Source organism: Orbicella faveolata, unplaced genomic scaffold, assembly GCF_042242905.1.
Source record: "Orbicella faveolata isolate gen_17 unplaced genomic scaffold, um_ofav_v1 contig_47, whole genome shotgun sequence".
NCBI lineage: Eukaryota > Metazoa > Cnidaria > Anthozoa > Scleractinia > Merulinidae > Orbicella > Orbicella faveolata.
In genome coordinates, this window is record NW_028301577.1 from 23,142,419 (window position 1) to 23,167,909 (window position 25,491).

The 25,491-nt window shown below is 40.4% G+C and overlaps 3 protein-coding genes across 4 annotated transcripts; 2 read left to right on the plus strand and 1 right to left on the minus strand.

Annotated features, from left to right (window-relative positions):
- Positions 1-796: 796 nt before the first annotated feature.
- On the minus strand, positions 797-11,237 carry LOC110057360 (transcription elongation factor A protein 2-like). 2 transcript variants are annotated; one of them, XM_089280574.1, is made up of 7 exons: positions 11,029-11,237; positions 9,496-9,676; positions 6,523-6,759; positions 5,836-5,874; positions 5,349-5,503; positions 4,213-4,431; positions 797-1,762 (listed from the first exon to the last, which is right to left on the minus strand). In XM_089280574.1, exons 1-7 carry the CDS (start codon positions 11,095-11,097, stop codon positions 1,754-1,756), a joined length of 909 nt encoding a protein of 302 aa, XP_089136700.1. In that variant the 5' UTR covers positions 11,098-11,237; the 3' UTR covers positions 797-1,753. The 2 variants fall into 2 exon arrangements, with proteins under 2 accessions (XP_089136700.1, XP_089136701.1); XM_089280575.1 differs by having other exon boundaries at positions 9,496-9,762; positions 11,029-11,104.
- Positions 11,238-12,330: 1,093 nt separating this feature from the next.
- Positions 12,331-17,520, plus strand: LOC110061107 (uncharacterized). Its single transcript, XM_020767936.2, has 3 exons — positions 12,331-14,031; positions 15,364-15,763; positions 16,197-17,520. Exons 1-3 carry the CDS (start codon positions 12,739-12,741, stop codon positions 16,757-16,759), a joined length of 2,256 nt encoding a protein of 751 aa, XP_020623595.2. The 5' UTR covers positions 12,331-12,738; the 3' UTR covers positions 16,760-17,520.
- A 299-nt stretch (positions 17,521-17,819) lies between these two features.
- Positions 17,820-25,357, plus strand: LOC110060963 (uncharacterized). Its single transcript, XM_089280577.1, has 4 exons — positions 17,820-18,669; positions 19,016-19,587; positions 20,215-20,584; positions 20,886-25,357. The coding sequence occupies exons 1-4, from the start codon at positions 18,510-18,512 to the stop codon at positions 24,881-24,883; spliced, it is 5,100 nt and encodes a 1,699-aa protein (XP_089136703.1). The 5' UTR covers positions 17,820-18,509; the 3' UTR covers positions 24,884-25,357.
- Positions 25,358-25,491: the final 134 nt, after the last annotated feature.

Sequence of the window (25,491 nt, forward strand, 5' to 3'; positions counted from 1 at the left end):
AAACTAATTGGTTCTTGCATTACTATGCTATACCCCTGATTGGCTGAAAAACTCGCGCCACTTTTTCATCCAATCAGAAAGTGAAACAGGAACCAATCGTGCCTCGCTTGCACGCGTTTTCTCGCGCTTTGCGTCAGCTGCGTTTATTGACTTCGAGTTTTGATTGGTTCATTGGATCGTCTGTGTCTTTTGCGGTTGACCAGTAATAACGTGCGGTCAAGGTTGTTACGGGTGTGAAGATCAGAGCTACAGGTGAATCAAAAAACAAAAAAAATTAACCCTAAGCTAACTCATACCCCCCCGTGGTACAAGAGGGAAGGGGTGGATGGAACCCCTCCCCCTTGGGTTTTCCCTCTGCTAAGGTAGAGCAAAATAAATTTACATTGATTAGATAGCTCTGAGCTTGCTCTATAAGTTGGTACCATTGTTGTTGGTTATGACGTCATATGATTGAATTACACTGTTTTATAAAAAAATCGAGAAATAACGGAAACTGACACAAAATCAAGCCAGAATGCTTACAAAATGAACAAATTCATGAATTTCTGCAATTTGATGAAGAAGACTGGGACTGGGAAAAATACAGAATTATCTCAAAAAAAGCCGATTCTTGGCAAGACCTATATGAAATATGATGGTTGCCATGGTACAACTGACATGAATGAAGGAACAGCTACTGAAAGTTTTCAAAACTTTGAAAAACTTTGAAAAAACCTCCCCCCCACCTTGTACATCTGAGGTTTAATAATGCCAGCGCTGATTATAATAACACAAAATTCTCCCTAAACACATGAAATTTCAAGTATAATTGACTTTAATTGTTTATTTAAAATTTTTTTCAGACACAACGATCTCTTTAATCAAACTTGTTGCATACATACACCCTTTACAGATTGAACAATATTTATTACGTTTGCCCACTGGATCAAGGAATCACAATGAAACTTACCATAAAAACTTGTACAAATGTTCCCTAGATTCCATAGTTTTCAATAAATACAGCTAAATTGTAATCCTGTCAGTGTTGGACTCTTTTATACCTCAGACTGTCAGTATTACTAAGGCAAACTCTTTACAAAGATTGTGGAACAAGTACAATATCAAATAAATCAAGTTAAGCAAGCCTGCTTGAAAGAAAGTACTGGCACATGTAGCTGTTTCATTCTCAATGGAAGTCTTGGCTTTGGTTCACATACCAGCAAACTTGCTTTGCTTTTTTTCTACACATGTACACAAGCCTTGGGAAACTGAGAAAAATTTGGTTCTAAATGACTTGGTAGGGAGGGGGTTGTTGGAAAGGTGGATAATGCTATCGGAATCCACCAGATAAATCACTATCCAGCGGATAGTGTGGTTTGTTTTGTTAACACTTATCTACTGGATAGCTATTTATAATCCAGTGGATAGCATTATCCAGCCTTCGAACAACCAGAGCCTGTTCTTGGAACTGTCTGTATGGCAATACAGCTTAAATAGTTTGCATTATAATACTAGCCCATAGCAAGTTCAAAACAGACCATACTCTCTCAAAGACAAGGTACATGAGCAAACCTTACAAACTTGCATGCAATTATCTATTTTCATTTCCCACTAGTGGCTAAAATGATAAGTTACACTATTAACTACCAAAAGGTACCGCAACAGGAATTATCTAATCTAGAATGGTTTACATGTGATTCTGCAAGTTATTGCCACAGAATACCAGGTAAAACCCGACTCACAAAAAAGACAAATTTAGCTGAAAGTTTTATCGTCAGCAGAACTGTGGAAAGAGAGAAGAAAAAGCATTAGGTATCTATGTTTTGTACACATCTACAATGTACCATTGTTTCAATCTGGACTTATTTAACAATACTGTTTCCTATGAGTGAAATGCCACTGAGGCAAGGGCAAGTACTCTGTAAAATAAGTATTGTTATATGTACTCACTCTAAAGGATTGCAGTCCACAAACTGCAATTTTGTTCTCTCCTCCCCCCCCCCCCAAAAAAAAATAATAACAATGATAATGATAATGATAATGATAATAAAATAACAAAAATAAACAAAAAAATAAAAAATAAAAAACAGCACTAATTTTATTTTTCATGAGCAAGGCATGTGTGACAATGTTCTGTTAAACAATTAGATTATGAGCTCCAGATTTCTATCGTGTGATAGCTGATGAGGGCACAGCCTGAGTCAACTATCATGCATAGAAATTGAGAATGAATAATCTACATCCAGGGCTCGAAATTAACTTTTTCGTTCGGGAGCCAGGTGGCGACTAACGGAAAAATTTTGGTCGCCAGATTGTAAATTTTGGTCGCCAACTGATTTTATATATAACTTACACAAGAACACGATTTTATACGTTACTTTGCATGCAAGGAAAGTCACAAATTGAAGAGCGAAAACAATTAGAAACAACACGAGTAACACTTAATTATAGAGCTACCGTTGTTCTCAGGTGATATGTCTCTGGTCCGGAGGTGATGGTTGTCTCCATAGTCATTTTAAATGAAGCGACGCATAAAACGTTTAAAGTCCGTGGTTTTCATTGTGAGACAAACACGGGTCCGTGCTGAATCTTCATTCCCCTAGCGTAAAAACTTGCGTAATTCCTTCAGCTGATTGGTATCTGCCGCGACTTTCGCGGCAAATGAAAACATGAGAAGCCCATGGCGTTGAAGTGCGCCTGCGATCCCGGTTTCGGAAGAAGCCGCTAAAACAATATGGCGCGCCGTGAACTCAATATCGACGTGTCGAAATACATTCAATTTTTTCGATTATCTTGTAATATTCAGACATTATTTTACTGGGGACGGAAAGGTGAGTTGTAAACTAGCTGCCATATCCGATTGATTTCCTAATATACAGATTTAAAAACAAAAGTTGTGTCGTGGTTTTCTTTAGTTATCGGACAAAACGCGCCGAGTCGCCAGCTGGCGACCAGTTCTGAAAATTTAGTCGCCAGTGCTCAATTGTTGGTAGCATTGGCGACCAGTGAGTCGCAATTTCGAGCCCTGCCATCTAATTGTTTTTAGTATAAATCAACTAGTCGTTCAAAACTTTATCTAAATCCTCTTCACAGGCACTTCCAAAATGCCAAGAAGCATCCGTCATTTTGTTAACAAGGGCACACTATCTATCACAGGATATGTTATAGTGAGTAGCGTAGCCAATCAGCGAACAGCATTTGCGATAGAACGCTAGTAGATTAATACTAATTAAGAATAATTTTTTCAGTAATTCCAAGTTTTTAAAGTCTCGAAACTGTAAATGTCCTTCTTTTAGATTATGAGCTTGAGATTTCTAGGAGGTGATAGAAATAATCTAATTGTTTTAGTAGAATTCTAACTATAATTTATTTCAAATAACAGTTTCCAGTTTTTTCTTGACATATTATTAAAATTCGTGCCTTAGAAAGATTGCTTGGATTGAATTGTCATTTGAACTTGCAGTTGTGTGCACGCGCACATCATTTTTTCAGTAATTCCAAGTTTTTAAAGTCTCGAAACTGTAAATGTCCTTCTTTTAGTCATTTCAGGAACTTTAATTAGCCATTTGCATCAAAACATTCCTCCAAAACTTTGGAAAAATGAAAAAAAAAACGTTGCTCTTTTGAAGACGACCTCCAGCCACTGCACACTAATGGCTGATAGTGTGCCATGGCTCATCCAACCAGATTGCAGCATTTGCATTAGTGTTCAGGTGAAATTCTACTAATAGCATTTAGAATGTAGCGACTGCCTACCCACTAATAGATCTGAGAGTGCATTATTATTTTTATAGATGTATGGTTGGAAATTATAGAGCATGAACAATGTAAGTACCGCACAATGTGTCGCCAGTGCAATCACAGCCCTTTCTAAGATATAAATATTTTTGCTTTTCTGTGCTTTATTCCGAAACAAATAGAAGATGGTGTTCCGACGTTTTCTAAGATTTTGCACTTTCTGCTAAACGCAATTGCAGAGTACATTCCGTTTGTGCGCTCACTATCAGTTTTTCTAGACCTCAAGTGTGCATTATTGACTTTTAAAAAATAACTGACGTAAAAAATCTGACTCTGATTGGTCCAGGTAGGTTCCAACTTTGAGCCAATAGAAACTGCTAGTCGATCTAAGGACAATACTGATACTGATTGACTACATTTGTTCACAAACAAGTGGTTTCATCTAAATTAGTTACATGTAGAAACTTGACTTAGTTTGTTCAGTACATTACTTACTTTCCAGCGGTTTCCACACTCTAAACAAAGTACAAAAGTGGTCATTGGTTCATCGGCGCTTCGTGTTTGTAGCTGTGTGTAGGTGGTTCGCCGCTTGCCACATTTCCCGCATTTAAAAAGCGCTGTTTCTGTGCCTTGGTTTTTAGCCACTTGAGCGTCTCGAATTCCTTCCTTGGCACATTCCTGTCGAAACTGTTTCATTTCTTCACTTGCCATTTCCTGAGAAAAGAGAAATAACAGTGTGGTGATTAACAAAATTCATCAGCAAAACAGTCGAGTGTCTGGATGGCTTTTATCCACAGGCTTTACAGCTAGAACCACCTTCAACAGCATAATAAACAGTGCTACAAGTATATGAAAGTACTGCTCAATAGCTTTCGTTTGTCAAGTCACACACTGACTTTTAGCCACAGACTTGAAAGATTAGAACTACCAGGGCTTGAAATTGCGACTCAAGGTCACCAAAGCAAACAAAATTTGAGTATCAGCCTTAAGCTTAGTGCTGAAAATTGCATACACGTGAAACTAGATGAGTAAGAAGAGGAAACACGAAAAACGTAACTGGAGCTGCTATCATATTGACTATAATTTTGTATGTTGTTTTACCGTGTTCTTCCTTTAAATTTTTACTATCCTATATATAGAGCTTCTCTGTGTGTGAACTTAAAATATGTCAAAGATTGTGTACATCAGGAAAATACTAAGAAAAAAAAAAAAAAACAATCAGGGTAAAAAAACAAATGGTGAACAAAAATTACAATCTGGCAACCAAACTTTTGGGCTAAGTTGCAGTTGGCTCCTTATAAAAATATTTAATTTCAAACCCTGACCACCTGTAGGTAAACAGTATCACATGAAAGTACTGCCGCATAGCTTTTATTTCAATGGTCAAACACTACGGTTTCATCAACAGACTTAAGAGTGCAAATTATGTTGGACACTTATTTAAGTTATTGTCTTTGAAAAGCCTCTTAGGGGAAAGTCAAGAAAGTATGTATGTATGTACAAAACAGAGCCAAAGGAAAGTGCTACCTATTAGAATAGTCCCTCACTTGGGTAAAGTGACAAGGTTATTGTTATGATTTGAACCATTACTTTTAAAAGAAATTTTAAAATACATCTATTTAGAGCCTTACCTCCGTAGGCATTGTTGCGAATCTTTCAGGAGAGATCTCTCCAGAGAGAACTTTCACTTTAAGCAATGGATTCTTGGCATCACGAAGGTTACTAACACGACTCCGGACACGCTGCTTGTACTTCATATTTGTATCTTTAAACTGTTGGAATATGCCTTGACACAGAAATCAAGGAAACAAACAGCAGTGTGGAGAGCACATACAAGTTATTTCAAGGTGCATTGCTCAAATAGTGGGGATAAATTATCTATTAACAAACTGGTTTGTAAAATTTCACACTGAAACCTACCAGTATTTTAAATCAAAACATACACAGTACACAAGTACATTTGTTTCGGTGAAAGCTACTAAAAAGTCAACATCAAGATGGTGATGGTAAGCTTCTGAATAGAATCAGCTCCCAATATTTCTGGCAGACAGGAAAAAAATTCATGTTGTGCTTTTATATTGAAAATAAAAAAATATATATATATTTTGCAAAGGATACATTCTTCACATGCTGCAGCAAAGTCTTCAGGAGTAATGGCTAGAATAAGAAAACATGGATATAAGACAAATCTAGCAATTATCAACAAGTGTGTGGTTTGACAACGGGCTAGTACTGGTAGTTTGTTCAAACAAAAATAGAGATATGACAACATTAGCAAGTGTCATGAACACCGTACATAATAAATTGTCTTTGTTGCCTTCATGTGAACATCTACATTGTGTTTTTAAAAATAGAAATCGTTACACTGGCTGTGCATGTCTAGTTTCACAAAGATCTGACAACTGTATTTCACAAGTGCCGTATTGTACACTGTTCAAGATTAAATGTTATCTTACCTGCAAGCAAACCAGTCTCAAAAAATGTATTTTTATTTAAAAAAAGGAGTTAATAAGGAGTTAACAAGAGCCCAGTTCTCTACTGGTACTGCTATGTATTCTGTTTTAAGCTGTCCTCAAATTCATTGGACTGACTTGTTCAATGTAATGTAATTTGGAATTTGTATTAAAGATTAAAGATTAAAGATGTCAAGGTCATTTTGAGAAAGCACTGTCTGGCTATTTTGTTTTTTCAGAAAATATTTCTAAGCAAACTTTTATCCTGTCACCTACAGCTTTGCTGCAGTACATTCACTACACGACAAAAAACAAAAATTACTACAGAAAAGATCAAAGTTAGGTCACCTACTTGGTTCAAATTCACCATCAATCTTGAGAGAATTCACAATCATCTCCCGACACCTCCCACGTACTGAGTCACCTGTAACCTTTGGGGCTGGGAATATGACAACTTTGTTATCCTTGGGGGTACTTGGTGCAGACGATGACTTTGTGCTTTGTGCTGGGGAGCTGCTTCGACTGGATTTTTCACTGTTTGGTGTCTTTCTGTCTCCATTGGTTTCTTCACTCTTCCCTCCAGATTTCTCTGTTTCATGACAGAAACAAATGTACTCTAAGGTTTAACTTCAACTTGCCTAGTTGTTTTTATAGTCTAGGGCTTTATTAAGGGCCAGGCACTGGGCAAATTGATCGGCTCTGAGGATGATTTCGTCTGCCTGATTTGGCTATCTACTGGAAAGTTTTTCTTAAAAAGAAGTTCAGTTCAAATAGTTTTGCCTAGCTGTGAAAACCAGTTGGCACCCTGCCGACAACGTTAGTGAAACCTAGGTGTAGTAAGTCAGCAAATTAAATACATTTGAACCATGAACACTTGACATATTTCGCACATTTTTTATGATTATCTAACGATAGCAAGTGCCTCACAAAAAAACAAAAGGATTACAGTCAAACTCACAAAACCATAAACAGATAAGATATGTCTGGAATGTTCATTGTGTTATAACCAATCATGAACAAGATCTTAAACCACAGAAACCACAGAAACAGATGAGTTTCCACTGGTGATGAAACAAATTTGTTTTGTTTCAAAAGGCCTCAAAATAAATCCTCTATTTACCGGTAGGTTATGCAAGAAATTAGATAATGGCTGTCGCAGGCTATTTACAGTGTAAACACTAGCAAAGCGGGTTTGGGATATTTTTAACGTAAAAAAACCTGTTTTCACAAACCAATGTGCCAGGCTGACACAACTGGCAGCTGTTGAATCACTCAAGCGCGAATGATCCAAATCAGTGCTTTCGTTATTTTGATAACAAAAAAAGTGACAAGTGATATTGATGAAAATGGAAGTCTTCCATTATATTTTGTAATATGTGAATCATGTGCAAATTTATTTGGAAAGGGACAGTGGAAAATTGAGGAGTTTATTGCTTGCCACAACTAGTTCCAAAATTATCGTCGTCAATCTTTCCAGGGTGTTTAGATCACCAAATCACCGGGCCTAAGGGATTGTAATTATTTGCTAAATTAAACTGAGTTGCTAGTTTAACCAAAGATGATACCAAGGTTAGCAAAAACACCAAAATTTTTAATTTTTATTCATCCTTATTTATACATGTAGCTGTGTCGAATTAACCGTTGCTTTACTTGAGTAACCATGCGCATCGTGGGATTCTTGTTTTCCAAAAATATATCCCTCAAACTAAGTACTGGATGTGGTGTTCAATGCAAAAGGATAGTAATTATTTAGACTTTCAGTAATATATAAAGACAGAGGGTGTATCTTGGGACAAAGTGAAAACCAAAACTATATTTATAGTTCTGTGACTGATGCAATTCATCTGTTTTCTGAAGACATTGACCAGCACTTGAAACAGATGCAGGATTTGAAAAAAATAGGCATCCAAAATGTGCTATAGTGTCTGCTCAAATGAACAATTTATAAGGCAAAACATGAAAAATAAAAAATAAAAATTAACATGGGCATCCACAGGATGCCTGGACAAAAATATGGCTAAAGGCCTGACTGGAGACTGTCCAGTGCACTAACCAACAGGTCACTGTAATCCCCACACACTGTATAATTGTAATATTGAATAATTATTACATTGGGATACAACGACAAGTGGTATATGAAAATGTCCCAAAAAAGAATATTGAATGTGACAATCTTGACCTCCCACTGGGGCATTCTCCCTAGTTTCCACGACACAAGGTAATAGCGGAGTTCCTGTGCACCGAAGGCACGCAAGCGGAGCCCCATACTTTACAAAATTTGGTAACCCATCGATCTGAAAAATTTTGGTTGTCACATGACTGCCCGTATGTACGTACGTCTGTCCGTACGCTAATACCCTGAAAACTAAGAGAGTAGCACCATTACCATAGCAACATCTTTGCTTTTGGGTGTCCACGCTATTGTTAATTGACAGCTGTCATAACAAGCTATCCGCTGATCAGTATCACATGACTATATCGCGGGCTCAGATTTAGAGCTCATCAAGGCTGAGTGTTTTTTAAAGTTGACTGCTGACCAGTTACTGGTTTACCAATTGGATTGTGGGCTCAAGTCATATTATTTCTCTGGGGGAGAAACAAGGAGTACTCGCAAAGGCAAAATTTCGGCGTAAATTAACCCCTGGCGCGTTGTTGACTTTTCTTTTGACATATTCCTTGTACAATTGTCTCTTGGAAAGTCCCTGATATATTGCGTACGTAATTTCTCCAATCTTGGTTAGGATTGTTGGGTATAGTTTGTTAACATTTAACTGGAAAAAATAGCAAAACCACACGCTGAACAATTACATGCTCACAAATGATCATTTTTTGAGTTTCTGATCCAAGAAAAAATAATTCTCTCTTTCCTTTATCGTCAGTTATTGCAATCAGGAGCTCCGCTTTTAGGCTTGGCTAAATCTATATATTAAAGATTTTCATGAAAGTAGAACAAGAAAGCATCTCCACCTTGTTAAGTCAGCAATCAAAGAAATCTTCAAGTTGTAAAAAGCTTCACTTGTTATTTTAGACAAACAAGTCCTTTCTGATCAGGGTTGTCATTAAGTTTTGAGTCGCATGTAGCCTTATTCTCAACACTAGTAAAACACTTGTTACTTGGTGGGTGAATTCTATCAACAGGTAGTTTCACCTGTTGCATCAAGGGCCCAAGCATACTCAGCCAGAACAAGCATTATGGGTTATGGCCCTTGATGACAGCCCTAGTGATGGTGTTCAACAGGGCAAGTAAGTTTTTTAAATTTTCTCTTACAGAGCAGCCTGTTAAGTTAAGATAATTATTTTCACTTGAAAAATATACTCATCTTACCAGGTAAGAGTTTCTTCCAGGATTTTATGAGTGACTTGGCTTGGGTTTGCAGGTCTGAATTTTCACTTTTCTTTCTCAGAGTGTTGACAGACATACCTATTCTTGTTTTCTGCAGTACTTCCAGAGTAATGGGAAGATCTTTAAGCATTTTTAAAAGATCCACTGCACTGTCAGAATCCATCTGGAGAGATCAACACAATGGAGACAACAAAAATGTGAAACTTGTTCCTAGAGTATAGGTTCCTTATCAGTGCCATTCTTACTCATCTGCATAGGATGCCAGAAACATGAAAAAAAAAAATTATTTCAGTTTTGCGAATGTTTTGTGCCTCAACAGAACTCAAGACCAACTTTTAAGCATACTAACCCAGTGACAAATGACAACTTTTTTTCACTAACCAAGAAAATATTTTTACCGTACCAACCAGAATGGTCAAAAGTTCAACAAATGCTGATGCAAGATTAAAAAAGTTTGGTTTTTCAGAAACATAACTGAACACTCTGCCAATTTGGTATCATCAGCAAACGTCATTTACATGCTTGAAAATTGAAGAGATAATAGCAGTTTGATTGAGTAACACAAATCAGTGCTAATAAATGAAAACTCAAAAGAAAAAAAAAAGATCATACATGAAAAAAAAAAAAAAATGCTCAACATATGACTTCTCATTGTTCTTTCATTTACACAGTGATCAAGTTGTACTTTCTCCTAAGAAATAAACACATTCTCAGGAAAGAAGAATACAAAGTACAATGTACAAATAAACATCTGATCAATAAACCTGGTTGCCACAGGCCTCACTTTTCAAAAATTCACTGACTTTTTCCTGACTTTTCCGTGATAAAAATAAATACAAAATGTCAGATCTAGTGGTGGCTTCTGGCCTCAGCTTACAGATGTCCTTTTTTCCCATTCATGAAGACTTGTAAGTTTTCAAAAAATTTTCCTTCTTCATTGAGGAAAAATATCAATGAGATCACAGTGACCCCAAATGTTTCTTCCAGCCCTCAATGACGTTACATCAGCCATGTTAAATTATTTCAATTTTCCCTGACTTTTCTTCAAAATGTCAATTTAACTCGAAGTAAAATTCCCTGACTTTCCCCTGACCTTGAAGAATGTTTTTCCCCTAAGCATTTTCTCACCTGTGGCAACCCTGGAGTTAATTTCAAAAGAAATTCAGGGCAGTCAGTGAGCCAGGTAAGCTTAATAGCTAACATTAGCTTGGAAATAGACGCTTCATTTCGTTTTAGCGTTTTGCGTGCAAAGAAATCGAAGGTCAGTATATACTCAGCTGGAAGATCCATATGTTTACCTTCTGGAGAAAAGTTATTATATTTGTACAAACTCACACTGAAACATATATACTCTTGGAGTAAACTACCTCGGGAACTTTCTTGTAACAGTTTTGCGGGAAATACATAAGTTCAAGTGCATGTACGGAGCTAGTGAATGGGCCTTTTGTAATGTTTATTCCGTGGTGATACCGGCCGGCAAATTGAATGACACTCGACAACAAATGCTCGACTCACCGCTCCTTCTTGGCCGACTATCTTTTCCAGCTGCTTGCCAATCTTGAAAACTTCTTCCTCGAGATTCATTGTGCTTAAAATACCGAAAGATAACGCAAAAAACAAGGAAGCACAAACACCAATTCACATGGCACTAAAGCGATTCGCGCCACATCATGGCCGACTGGCAATGTCGCGAGTCCACGATATATTGGCAGCGGCATTTTACGCCTCAGTACCAATCTTCACGTGTGGTTGCGCGGTGGAGACACTTTGCTCGATCTCCCACGGTACGTACTAGGCTCGCTTTGACGCGAAGGACTAGCATCGATCCCATTCAGAGAGAGTACAAATACTTCTTGTCACTTCATGCTGCAGAAACTGAGGTAAGGTCCAGCTGTGGACCTTTTTTCACCAGTCTTCAAATATATCTGTTCACGGTATTGCCGGGGTTTTCTTTCAAGTTTTTGTTGATATATTTTTTTGAAATTATTGGAGCATCATCATTCCAAGATTTCGCAAAAGTTAACTGAGAAGTAACATAAGAGGTATTAGTCGCTTATTTTATTTCTCCCCAGGGAAAATGAGACAAGCGTAGCCTACGATCATACCCTTCCCTAGCCTGATTCTCAGACGTCCGAGGTCGTTCTCGGCCCCTTCGCTCACCGAAGGGGCCGCGAACGACCTCGGACGTCTGAGAATCAGGCTAACCTTCCCCATGCGCGGAGCCCGTGACGTGACGCCGTTACTCATTTCAGCCGCACATCGCGAGATTCTTAGCAAATCAGATCTAGCCTGGATGATTTCGCCTGCTTTTATTTTCTTTTCGTTTGCTTGCAGGCTAAACAGAACTCTGACAGCTTACAGCTTTGTTTTTTCTCTTGAAAGCATCTTCTTTGCACCGATAGATCAAGCCACAACACCACTCATGCACGACGCAGACAACTCACAGCCGTTGCGCCAAAGAGTCACTTGGTTGAGAGTAAAAGTTAGTTCTAAAAATAAATAAATACGGCGCTTTCTTAAAGCGGCTTTTTTCAAAATGTTGTTCCATCGCCGAGAAATGACCTGAACTATAGAGTGAAAACTTAAGATTAATCTGCCTACAACCGTTTATCATTCTTTTCTTTGTGAGAGAGCTCGCGAGTACGAACGATCCTCTTTACATTCACCGTCGCTCAATTTCCTGTGGTGTTTAGCCTCGCTGATTATTATTTTTAGCTCTAGTACGCTGAAGTATCAAGACCTTCTACGGAGGTCATTGTTTAACCGTAAGTTCTTACAGTATTGATGAGATAGCAGGTGTACTAAGCTGCAACCTGACATGAAATCCTTTTTCCTGTCTATATGCAGCTAGTACTGACATCTTCTGCCAGGTGTCACTTGACTCACCTCTCACTTCTCAGAGTCAAGAAAGACAAGAGCCTTTCGCCATTAGCAGGTTATTAATTTCCACACAATCAAGTTAAAAGGGGTCTTTTCCGTCTTTTCAGTCTCGTGTAAAAGTTTGTCCCTCCCTCTTTTTGTCACACTGTCGAACTTTGAGCAGTTGCCAAGGGAACGCGGCCAATTAACACATGCTGCTTCGCTCGCATTGGCTGCATATATTATGCTTGGAGAGCGGATTTGTTTGCATGATCCAAGGCAAAGAAGATGTAAGCAAACGCGTGGAAACCTTTGTCCTGACATGCTGTGTTTATAAGTTTGGTCGACCGCAATTTAAAAAGAAGAATGGACGAGGAGAAGACAGCCGGAGAATCGCCAGACGTCGGCGATGAGGCCCTCGAAGCTGATGAGGTTAAAAGTAGTGCTAATGTTGACAATACGATTGTTCCAATATCCCATGACCCTACTACGAAAGACCATACGCATTTGACAGAGAATAGAGACGGTGTAGATTGCGTTGAAGAAAACAACAACGATTCAGACGGCCAAGATGGCAGAAATGGAGGGAATGGGGATCAAACAGACGACGATGCGCAACTCGAACGACTTCAAATCCCGAAATCGACATCAGATGGCAAAGAGTATAGTGGAGAAAGTAACTCCGATAACACGAGTACTTCGAATGAGGGATCCCAACCTACGTCCCCGACAAAATCGGTCAGTCCGCGGAAAGCAAAGAAAAGGGCTATATTTGTATCGTATGCGCCAGAGGCGAGTTTTATTGAGAAGCGTTTCATCTCATACACCATCAAAGAGTTGAAAAACATCGGATTTTGCGACGATATTTGGTTCGATAAAGACGACGGATTACCCACAGAAAGTCCATTCTGTTTCCAGCAGAGATTGGAGATTGCTGAAAAGTGCCGCGCATCTATTATGTTTTTATCTGAGGCCTACTTCAACTCCAGAGTTTGTCACCACGAGGGAAGAATTTTACTCGATCGGGACGAAGAACGCGCTATTGATCATGACAACGACGACGAAGTTGAAAAGCCTGTAAAATTGTTCTGTATAAAATATAACCGCGGCAAGCTCCCTCAAGACTACAAGCAGCTGGAGGAGCGAGTTCTCGACCTGAGTCATCATGTTGCTTCTAGCGTGGCTGAACTTTCCTCGTTGGTCGTGGGCTCTTTTAGCGAAACTCTGGAGCGATATGCCCCCCTTTTCGGGCTACGCATTCCGTCTCCTCCAAGTGAACCAGACATTTTAAAACTAGACAGACAAAAGCCAGTGTCTTCGTGGAATATAACCGATGTGCAGGCTTGGCTGGCTTCGCTGAAAATGCAAGCACACTGCGCGCTCAGCTTCGAGGAGAACGAAATCGACGGCTACTTGTTGGTTTCCATGAGTGAAACGGACATGGAAACCTATTTAAATGTTGACAGTCGAGTGGCGCGGCGGAAACTTGTACAGCAAGTCAGGAAAATTCAAGAAGATCAAGTACAATTCAGGGAAAACTGGTTTTTGAAGTGTAAAAAAGGCAAAGTCAAAGAAGATTCTGTCTACGTTATTTGTGATCCAAATGATGTCCGGTTTTATCATAACCTGCGAGCGGATTTAGTACAGAAGAACCTCCAGGTAAAAATATCAAATTTGAATTCTCAATTAGCGATTTAACAGTCACGCTATTGTATTATTTATTAACTAATTAACATGTCAATGGATTTGTGTTGGAATAATTTAGGGTACAAATATAGTTTCCACTGCTCATTAGGGAGATTATTTTATTGTTTTCTATGAATTGAAAACAATTTGTACGTACTTTCCAATATCGCGTAAACCCGCATTAATATCACTCCTACGCACAACAAAGGTGCGAATTTAAAATTAAGCCCATTTTTAAGACACAAACAGAGAGAAATAGGCTGCTTTACTAGTATTTTAATTAAAAGTCTTCACTGTCTCAAGAACTTAAGCCTGTTTATCGAGACAATTTGACAGCCCTCCTCTATTGTGCGTTTTCTCGAAGACGCGCGTGATGTCACGCTCCACGCTCGTAAACTTAACTCGCGGACAGCCCTCGCACACAGTTCAAGGTTGGAAAGAGGGGCTGTGAAGCAGCAACTTTGATTATGTTCGACTTTTCGCGAATAACGTGTGATTAAGCATTGCTGAAATGCCTGTATAAGAGGTTTATTAATATTTCTTGCTGGAGGATCAACGGTAAAAAGGAACCGAACAAAGAACTAAGGAAAACGGAAGAGAGTAAAATCGTTCGAGCAAGGAGAAGCGTAAAATGTACCTAACAAACAAACTTGTTATTGGATCATGCAATAGCCACGTTAGAACAAAATTTAGGAATTTATGTTTACATTTTAGCAATTTATAGGGTCGCGGAAATTGTAGAACTTGCCACTGTTAATTAACGCCTCATGAAATTAACACAACGAAAAGTGACGCGATCTTTTAAAAACACGCGTTAATATCATGGAACGTTAATCTATGAAGAGGTATTTTAAAATGATAAAGAACCTCTCAGCTCTTCATTGGTAAGGCCAGTGAAATTTATGTGCAGAAAGTAATAAAAAATTAAGGAAAAACTGGAAAACTGTGGTTTAATTTCGAAAAAAAAAAACAAAAAAGACGAGAAATCCAGGTTTCTGCTGTGGCCGAGTTCACTGTGTTGCCGTATTTGGGCAAAACACTTTATCCTTACAGTGACCCTCTCCACTCCAGAGTGTTGGTTGCTGACAAATTGTCGAAGCAACAGAATACAAATACTGGGAGGAGGTTAAAATGTTATGGAGTTAGCTCCCAACCAGGCAGAGAAGCAATGTCCTATGTAAAGTTCTGATTTCTTTGTTCTAAAAGAAACTTTTTGTCGCGAAAAGCGACTGTACTACGCGAATGGGCATTTAAACATCTAAAACTGTGAAATGCAAACTGGCGTTTTCGTATTTTTTCGCACAGGTGTTCAAGCACGAGCGACTCGGCCAATCTAGAGAAGAGTTCTTGCAGCTCAATTCTGCGCATCTGGCCGCGTGTAGTCACGTGATCATCCTCCTCTCCACCGCTGCGGCCACGTCACTTTTTGTCTACAATGAAGTTCTTTTCGCTGATTGGTTAGGCAAACCTTTCGTGGTTGCCATGGCTGCAAACTCGTGGGATAAACTTCGACCCAACATGCAAGCCATTTTGGGGAGCTGTCCCTCGGTGAATTTTGAGGGTAACTCCTATGAAGAGAGTATGGATATACTGTTGTACCACTTGAAACCTTTCCGGAACATGCCTGCCGTCATCCTGGAGCAGGAGTTCTTGGACAGGATGGTCGAAGGCCTCAAACCTTTAAGAGTTCTTGCAACGCTTTCTGGTAGGTGTTAAAATTTAACATAGAAAAATAACAACATTTTATGTATTAGGCTCTCTTGCTCTCTCAGCGCTAACCTCAATCCCAGGCTCTCCTCAACGACAAGGGAGGCAAAGGAGAGAGCCTGGCATCAAGGCTGGAACTTCCCAGGACTTAACGTTATACCTGCCTCTTGTAATACAAGTCAGCCGTTGTGGTTTATCATGATTTTGTTCGACATCAATTTGGAAACGAAATTGCTGCAAATTTTCCAAAATATTAGCTTGACACACTTCATGTTACCTGGCAACGGGTACCTGGCAACGGGTACCTAGCAACCCAACTGAGCTGAAATTTTTGATTGTCACACAATGTCTTTTTTTACTTTAAGTTATATACTGTCTTGCTCGCTGGCTGGAAACGTATTTCCTGATGATGGCAATGTCTTTCCTTATAGATAAAAGCAGTTTAGATTTGGAGGAAATTTCTCCGCGACCAAACCTCTTCCTGAGTTATCACTGGGACGTACAGAACAAGGTGCAAGTGCTTGTTCAGTACTTGGAGAGTCACGGCTACCAGTGTTGGACAGACGTGAGTAACGCAAACAAGCGTCACGCAACAAGTCATTCTCCCAATCACGAGAACACGCCTAATCAGATTCAGCGGAACATCAAAGCGGCTACAGCTGTTGTATGTTGCGTGACACCCAAGTACATTTGCTCTGAGAACTGCACAAAGGATCTTAGCCTTGCTGCCTCGATGAACAAACCGGTCATTCCCGTAATGCTTCAGTGGCTGGCATGGCCACCCGAGGGTGGTCGGGTACGTAGGATTTTGGCGCCGTTACAGTGTATTGACATGAGTAATGAGAGCCTGTTCAGAAGGAACTTGAGCACTGTCGAGAACCACTTGAAGAAATTCGCGGGAAAAAAAAGTCCACGTGATGGGCACGTGGTAGAACACGTACGAATTGCCAAGAATCCCAGGCTTGTTCAACAAAAATCTCAACAGAAAGTATAAAGGATCAGGTATCTCGGCAAACAGCGTGTGAATTTCTCGCCACTTTGGCCTTATCTTGAAACTAATTTGTGGCAGCAACATTTCCGGACTCCTTTAGCACAGAAGAAAAAAATCCTAACGAAGCTTCAAACCTCTGGCGGCCATTCAAGAATCTTTTAACAAAACTAGTCACAAATATACGGCATAGTGGCGAATCCATACTAGAAATGTGTGCGGCTTGTGTTATACGTGTTATATAAGTTGTCGTTATATTTTCCCCCGCACTCAGTTGTACGGGGCGTTCTGTATCCTCAGTCAAGGACCTTTGTGCTTCACTGAAAGGACCAAGGGAGGGTCATCTTCCGTTCTCCCATACCGATTCCCCCCTGTACACCCCTCCCCCGTCCTTGGGTCGCCCCGTCATCAGTCCCCTCTTCTGCCACGCACCCATGGATTCGACACGGTAGATGTGTCTTCTCGATCTCACATCTTCCCAGTGTTTAAAGCTGTTTATATCCGAACTTTCATGGGCATTTCATTATTTCACTTGGCATGGCAAGGAAGAAGTTACCATGAACAGGAAAATTGCAACAGAGAGGCAAATACCGATCGAAAATAGTTAAAGCTAAAGAAAGTATTTAAATTATTGACGATTACTGAGAACTGAGGTAATTTTAATAAGAATCGGATGGAATGAGGAAAAATTATTTTACACAGCAATATGTTTCTTAATTTAATTCTGTAATATAGCGAAATATGTTTATAAGTGAGGGAAATTGAAACTGGAAGTCTTATTTTAGTACCTCAGGTTTTCTTTTCGACTAGCGTCTCGCGTAGGCTGCAAATCATACTTCCTAAACCTATCTTATCGATCGACAAACTCAGAATTCATGTTCAGCGAACGGTGAATCTCGGCTCAGGAAAACCTTTATCGAAATAAACGTTTAGGCCGGGCACGATTGCTAGGCGTGCCTGATTTTCTTAACTACAAGAACTCAATATGTCTTTTATGGAGTAGCTTCCTCGTAGTTTGGAAATCGAAATCTTTTTCAACTCTCACCAAAAAGGAAGTATTCAGCATTTCCCGGGTCAGGATAAACTAAGCGGATGCTAAAAAACGGTTTGGAAGGTTCCCCTTGCCGGTTTTGTTGACACTGGCGCACGCATTGGTCAGTTTTAAAGTTGTTTCAGGACAAAAACAGCAAAAGCTGGTCATGACAAGCTCTCAACCTTCATCCCTCAATTTTCCGAAAATTTCTCCGCGGGTTTTCAAACATTCTAGCCTATTCATCAATCCTCCCACTTGCCTTTCGTCTTAGAAGAGTACGCACTCTTAGTCAGGGTCTTAGGGCTCGGCCGTGTTAGGAACGGTGAAAAACTACAGGAATCCGTATTGTTGGAGTCCATTTTGAAGAGCCACACTTTTGCAATACATGCTGTTAAATCGATACAAGTAAATTTTAAATCTGCGTGTGTTTTTTTGTCAGTCAAAACAGCCTGCAGCTCCCACTAGTCTTAACAGTGTTCCTCGCGCGCGCGCACAGGATCAGAACGATTCCGTCACTAACACCAATTACAAATTAGGCCTACGACATAATTTCCGTAAATCGTCTACGACATAATTAGCTGATAAACTTTGTCGAAATTTTTTGCGGCGACTGACACAAAATGGGTTAAAAAAAAGTTGTCAATTGGAGTCATCGCCGTTTTCTAACGGCAAAACGTAGCATTCATTGCCACGAATCAAAGCAGGGTTTAAATTTTGTACATCATGCTGGCAGGTGTAAGGTATCAAGTGGACAGCGGATGGGCCTGGGTTGTGTGTTTTGCTTCTTTCTTTGTTCAGTGTGTTGTATTTGGCACTATACAGTCGTTTGGGACGCTTTTTATTTCATTGCTCAATGATTTTAAATCTGGAGAATCTGCGACAGGTAAGCTTTGAGTTTTATTACAGATCACTTTAGGCGTGATTGATATTATGATTTATCACCGAAAAGATTTGAAGGAGTTTCTGTTCTTGACTCGAAGTTGTCCATTATTAATTTGAATTTTCGTAATTTACTACTTTTCTTTTCTTCCTATCGTATAAGTACTTTTCACGAACCAGCTTTCATATTAGAATCATGTGAACCTTTTGATGGCGAACGGTAACGTACATGGCGAACGTAAGGGTTTGTCGAAAAGAACGCCGTCTTATGTCCTCAAAAGCATTAGCATTTGTCTTCGGTATCGTCTCTGTTAAACGAGTATTATCCAATTTTTTTTATCTGTATACAGCATGGGTTGGCTCGTTGGGTTATGGGTTTCTCTTCGTCATTGGACCCGTCACAACAGCCTTGTGCGAACACTTTGGATGCCGTGTTATGGCATGCGCGGGCAGCGTACTGACCACCGTCTCTTTGCTTGTGACGTCGTTCGCGCCCAGTATCGCCAGCATGTACTTCACGTTCGGAGTGCTTTGGGGGACTGGAGGAAGCTTCTTGTTCTTCTCCGGTCTGCTCATCTTGAGGTTCTACTTCAACAGAAACATTTCTCTCGCTAACGGTATCACTATGACTGGGGCCGGATTTGGAACGCTTGTCTTCAATGTCATGCTGCAGGAACTCGACGAGAAGTACGGTTGGCGCGGAGGAATGCGCGTTTTAAGCGTATTTTCCGCGTTGACGTTCTTGTGTGGCTGCGCGTACATTCCACCACCAGTTGATTACTTAGCCTTCGAAAGACCGAGCGTCTGGTTTCGGCTGAAGAGGCTCATAGATCCACGCCCGTGGAGAGAGCGAGCGTTTACGATGTGGGTGTTGTCAATGTCGTTCATTCTCTTCGCGTACTTCTTTCCTTATACTTATCTGGTGAGCAAAATTCCGGCTAGTTCAATTAATGTGGTCAAACGTCTATCACGTGACTTCATGAAAACTATAAGATATTGTCATACCTGTACAGAGAAAACAATTTAAAATCGAAATGGGTTGCAACGTGCTACAACTACTAAATCGTCATCTCGGTCGTTTGCTAATTAACTAATGATGTGTGCGACAGAATTTATAACAAAAACAAAGGAGACGGAACACTCGAGAAGATATTTTTCATATTTAGTATTCACGTATACTCAGATGTTTCAGAAGCAAAACTACTCTAAGATTAATAATCACATTAACAGGATCGCACTACAAGAAGAAGTTATACTTAAGGATTTAAATCATATCTCCAAAAAAAGTGGTAAATGGTTTCTAGCCACTTGGGTTTTGGGTTACAAAACTGGGTTACAAAAATAATCTAGGAGTGCTAGTCGTGGAGCCAGATTTACGAAAGCCTTTTAAATTAAGATGTCTCGAATACGAAAGACTTGTTAAAAAAAAAATGCTTAGGATGCATCTTAACTTAAGAGAGCTTCGTTAATTAAGCTCCAACTGATCTCTGCTGATAATACCAATTGTATTGATACTAATAACTGAGTGTTATCTGTAAATCTATTGTAGGTCCGCATGGCTGTAACACTGGGTATCCCCGTCTCCCAAGGGGCTCTTTTGCTTGGGTACCTTTCAGTGTCAGCCATATTTGGTAAACTCCTGTGTGGAAGATTGGCGGATCTCCCACGCGTCAGGCGTTTGTACATTTTCGTTCTCTCAGCAGTCATTTTAAGCCTGTCTTCTATGTGTGTCACCGCTGCCAAAAGTTATCATGGCCTGCTGGCTTACACATTAGTAGCTGGATTTTTTGACGGTTGTTTCGTGGTGACAGTTCCACTTATCACGCAGGATATTGTTGGCAAAGATCTCATGGCTAAGGCAATCGGGAACTTGTACGGAGTGGTGGCCTTTCCTTTGACTTTGGGACCTCCTGTCTTAGGTAAAGCTTATTTCTTTACTTTTTTTTTGCTTTATTACAGAAGTATGAACAAAATTAAAACCTGGTCCCTTAACCATATCAACAAAGCCAATGTAACCAAAAAGGGCATTCAAAAATTAGAAAAAAAAAAATTACCTTTAATCATCAAATTTACATTTTTAGCGTTTATGGATCGTTGTGAAGGGAATAACCCTAGGAGACTTATATGTCCGCGACTTGATTGCCCTTTCCTTCAGGGTTTCCATTTTCTAGTCAGTTAGTCGTAATTAAGTTTAGTTATTCTGTTTTGTTCTGTCCAAAGGTGAACTATACAAAACCACCAATTCCTTCACCACCGCTTTCTTTGTCTCCTCTTGTTTTATTCTCGTCGGTGTGAGCATTATCTACATCGTTCAAAGGATTCGTCCAGACCTGGTTAGCAAGCGAGAGCCCACCAGACAGGAAGTGTATGATTCTTCTCTGGTGCCTACTCCCAGCATACATTCTGCAAGCGTGGTGGATACATTGAGTGGTATGTTTGTCACAGAGCCGGGACTGTCTGCTTCTCACTTAGATCCAATGGAAATAGGTTCGTACCAACGATTCGATACTTTTCGCCGAGAGGAACCAAGAGCAACTTTTCTAGAGCCTGTCCATGGGCGAATGGCAAATCCAACAGAGATAGAGGCAGTGTACAGACAAGCTGTTGACAATTTATCAAACATCAGTGGCGTTACAGGTCATCACCGCAATGCATCGGACACCAGTGGCAATTCTAAAGTTAACGTTCCTAGTCAATCTCGCTCAGCAAGTATGTTCAGTGGTTCAATGGCGTCATTTCCCGAAATGCCGACAGTTAATGTCGATTCTTCTTCGGGTTTACAAATTCCTTCCGGAGAAACCATGGATTTACCAAAGGCAAGCGAATCATGTACCACCCTGGTGGATCCAAATATTGGAGCGTCGCCTCACGGCGTAGATGAGGGTGGGATTAACATATCTGGTGATGGCATGATCCTGCAAGGAGGCGAGCAGCAGGAAAACGTGTCTGTGACGAGCGATCAGTATCCAACCATCAGTAGCCCAACTCTTGACATACAGACTGGTATGGAAGCAAAGGAAATCGAGCACGCTGATACAGAATTTTCTGATTTATTCACAAAGCCTCAACCGTCACAAGTGGCAGAAGAAAATAAGACTTCACCAGGGCCAATGATTGTTGACAACAGGGATATAGAACTCGAGATAGAATTAGTTAAACTTCTCCCTCCTCCAGAAATTCATCGCAAAAGGAGAGCCGATCCTCTAGATACTGTATCAAATGACCAAAGTGACATTGCCAGTATTTCAAGCACAGATGGCCTTGGAGATGATGTCACACTGAAAACAGAGAGAAAAGACCCTGATGCAGGAACGATTCAAGATAGCGAACAAAGCGTGAGGACTCCTATAATTGAGGCAATATCGCTGGAGAACGAGGGAAGTGTAGAAAATGAATCTGTAAATGGTCTGCTCGAACTTGTTCGTATTCCACCCCCACCCAGCGTTCCACGCACAGGGCAGTTAGTGGCTTTGGAAAGTGAAGCAAATAAGGATGGGGAAAATTCTTTCCTTTCCGAGATAAAATCGGACGCCGAGCAGGATAACCAGTATGACAAAGAAGCAACCGCCGATGATAATTCTTCTTGCAGAGCCGTTTCAACCACTCAACGGAAAGAAAGATTACATCTTGCTATTATTGACCAACTTAATCTGTTGAGTGAAAGACTTGAAGCTGTTGCCGCTCGCCAGATTCAGGAAGAAGAGGAACACAGGGATAATGACCAACCAGATCAACGTCCCCCATTCTCACCAGCACTCCAGAGTTTACCTTTAACGCCTCTTTATTCTGCAAATCACAGTGTACCACTTACACCCGCTTGTGCATGGTCAAGTTGTCTCAACACCCCAGCACCTACTCCACGCCAAACGCCTCCAAGTGCGTTTCTGACAACAGCACCGACTCCTATCCACATTCCGCACACACCAGCCCCAGGTGTGTCTGGAATCTGCACTCCAAGCGACGTGTCTATGGCGAACCTTTCACGCTCAAATGTTTATGAGACAGGACAGGTGAATACTAACGATTCTAATAAATGGAACGATGTAATGGACGTTTGCAGCCCTTCGCCCTCACAGGAAACTGACAACCAACAACGGAGCAGATGTTCCTCTTTCTCAGAGGTAGGACAAGAATTTGTTGTCAACGAATGGAGTGTAAGAGATCTGCGTGGATCCACAGAGGCATTCTCTCCAAAACAGTCAAGCGGAGCCAGTTCTTCAGTTTCGAATAGCGCCAGATCAATAGGTGACTTAAACAGCGTGAGTGAACCAATTGATATTGTGGAATTCACGATTAATGAAAGCCACAGAGGACATATGAACTCTCCAGAAAATTATAGTCCCAGTCAGCAGGCGGAGGCCTCAGTTGATATGTGTCTACCGCAAAAGCCATGTTTAAATTATGAAAACACAGACGTTTACAGGCAAAATCCGCTTCAACATTCACACCTGAATTCCAATTTAACAGAAGTACAAACGAACCAAATGAACGACTCATGCAAAGTGGAAACTTTAAATATTACCCAACAGTTGGCTGAAGAAGTGCCTCAAGAAGAGCTTTCCAATAGTGAAATGCCTCTGGAAGTGCATACTTGCCAGCAATTGTTTAACACAACAGATTCAAAGGAAAACGAACTAGAGATGGTAGGTCTAACCGTGCAAAAACCAGACACAATTAGCAATAACTATCAACCCGAATCTGCAAGTATTCTCTTACCAGAGGTTATTTCTAACGCTTCTACTACTTCCGAGCCCCAACAAAAGATAGAATACAGACCAGATTCAAGAGACATCCAGCGAGAAACCAGGTTTGGTCCAAGCCCACTGGGCTCAGAATTAAACTCATTTTTGGTATCAGACCAAAAAGAGCTTACGGGATTTTCCCAGTGCAACCCATTTCAACAGCCATCGAAAAGATTGCCAGATGAATCGCAAAATCCATTCGAAATTCCTGGTGGATTAGATTCACATGATGAACATTCTCGGTCGTATCAGTCAAAGGGATTCACCACAGAGAAAGAACAGTGCATAACCGAACAAACGGAAGCGTTCTTATCGGAGAGTAGGTCTTTCACCCAGGTCTCGCCAAACGTGAATTCATCACCTCAAGCAAGTGACTCGCATTTTGAGCCCTATTGTGCTGAAAATTTGATTGACCAACAAGTTGTTCTTCAGCGAAATAATTTCACGGATAAGAACTTTCATAGACTCCCAGAAGAGTCTGATACTGGTATTACGGAACAGACATTCACCACTTCTGACAATCCCAAGCTGGAAACAGATCAAGAAGTCAGTAAACGAAGCCAATGGACAATTTTTTCGCAAAGCGAGGAGGGTTTAATTTTTGAGATGGATACCGAAAGTGAATCATCTTCGGATAGTAGTGCAAAACTTGAAAGCAACTCTGCATGTGCGTCAAGGGAACCAAAGACTGACGAGAAGGATAATTGTGCTGCAGATCAGGAGAGTCTGTTCCCTCCACTACAGATCTTTTCTGACGTGGCCGACATGATCACTAAGATGAATGGTCAGGGTATTCCTGTCACACTTCCTCCTCCGCCCAAACAAGTCCATCGTAAGCGAGCAGACCCGTCCGTTTCTGTCACCACAGAAATATCTCTCCCTTATGAGACTGGTGGTAAGGACAGTGAATCAAGACAGAAATCTGTGGTAGACAAACAGACTGTCGAGAAAATAGTTCTAGAGCCTGTTTCCATGATAGATCACGAACACCTTGGAACCCTGAAACTAAAGCAAAGTGGGAGTACTGAAACACATCATGTGCCCAGTGATGAAGATTTGTCAGCGACTGGCAATTCTCTCAGCGAGATTGAATCAGATTTGATATCTGAATCTAAGCTTGACGAGCTTCCAGATAAACTGAGGGACAATTCAATATGTGGAATTGTCTGTCAAGAATTGGAATCAATTAATGATGAGGACGAGATGTTCGCAAGCGAAAAAGCCGATGACTCAAATATAGATGGAGAAATGGTAAAGACTTCGATCCACGATGATATTGCGCCACTTTTGGCACAAAACAGTGAGCCCATCCAATACGTAAATCTTGGAGATCTTCCCGAGAATTGCCTTGTTCTCCACAAACGTCCCTCGTCTGCCTCATCAACAGATGATTCTAGCACTTCCACAGATTCTAGCCTGTCAGAAAACGAAATGCCTTACAGTAAATTGCACGAGGATACACCAGCCGAAGGATAATGACAACAGTCAGTCTTTAAACGTGATCATTGAAAGATGATTACAACAGAGTAGAAAAAGGCTTAGCGATGGCGCAAGTGGAAAAGGCCGGACAAAAATACAATTAAAAACGTCACGGCGTGCAGCCGTGACTTGTTAACAGTTTGAAATAAATCCATTAGTAAAAGAAAAGTGGTTTTAATCCCTTGATTATGTTTCTTTACCCTGACTGTCTCAGCGGTTTTCGTGCTTCGTTTGCCTAGTGACGCGAGACAAAATCATAATCAATAATTGCGAAATAGAAAGGAAAACAAACGTCAGGAGTAAGGGTGGCACTCTGACTAGATTATTCCAACCTGGAATTCGTGGAAGTATACGGGAATCTTTGTTTAAAATATTTGCCTCATTAGCGTAAGCGATACAGTTACTAATCAGTCTAATCTAATCCGTTTTTAAATAATCGACCCTGGTCAGCTGGCGTTTATATTCAAATTCTAGCTACTTCTTAAAGATCTGCAAGTCACGTGATGTCCTCTTTAGGTTAGCACGTGGCGTAGATCGTCACGAAATGTCTTTTCGGGTTTCCGTGAGGTGTAACGAGATGAAACTTAATGACTACTGATTATGTC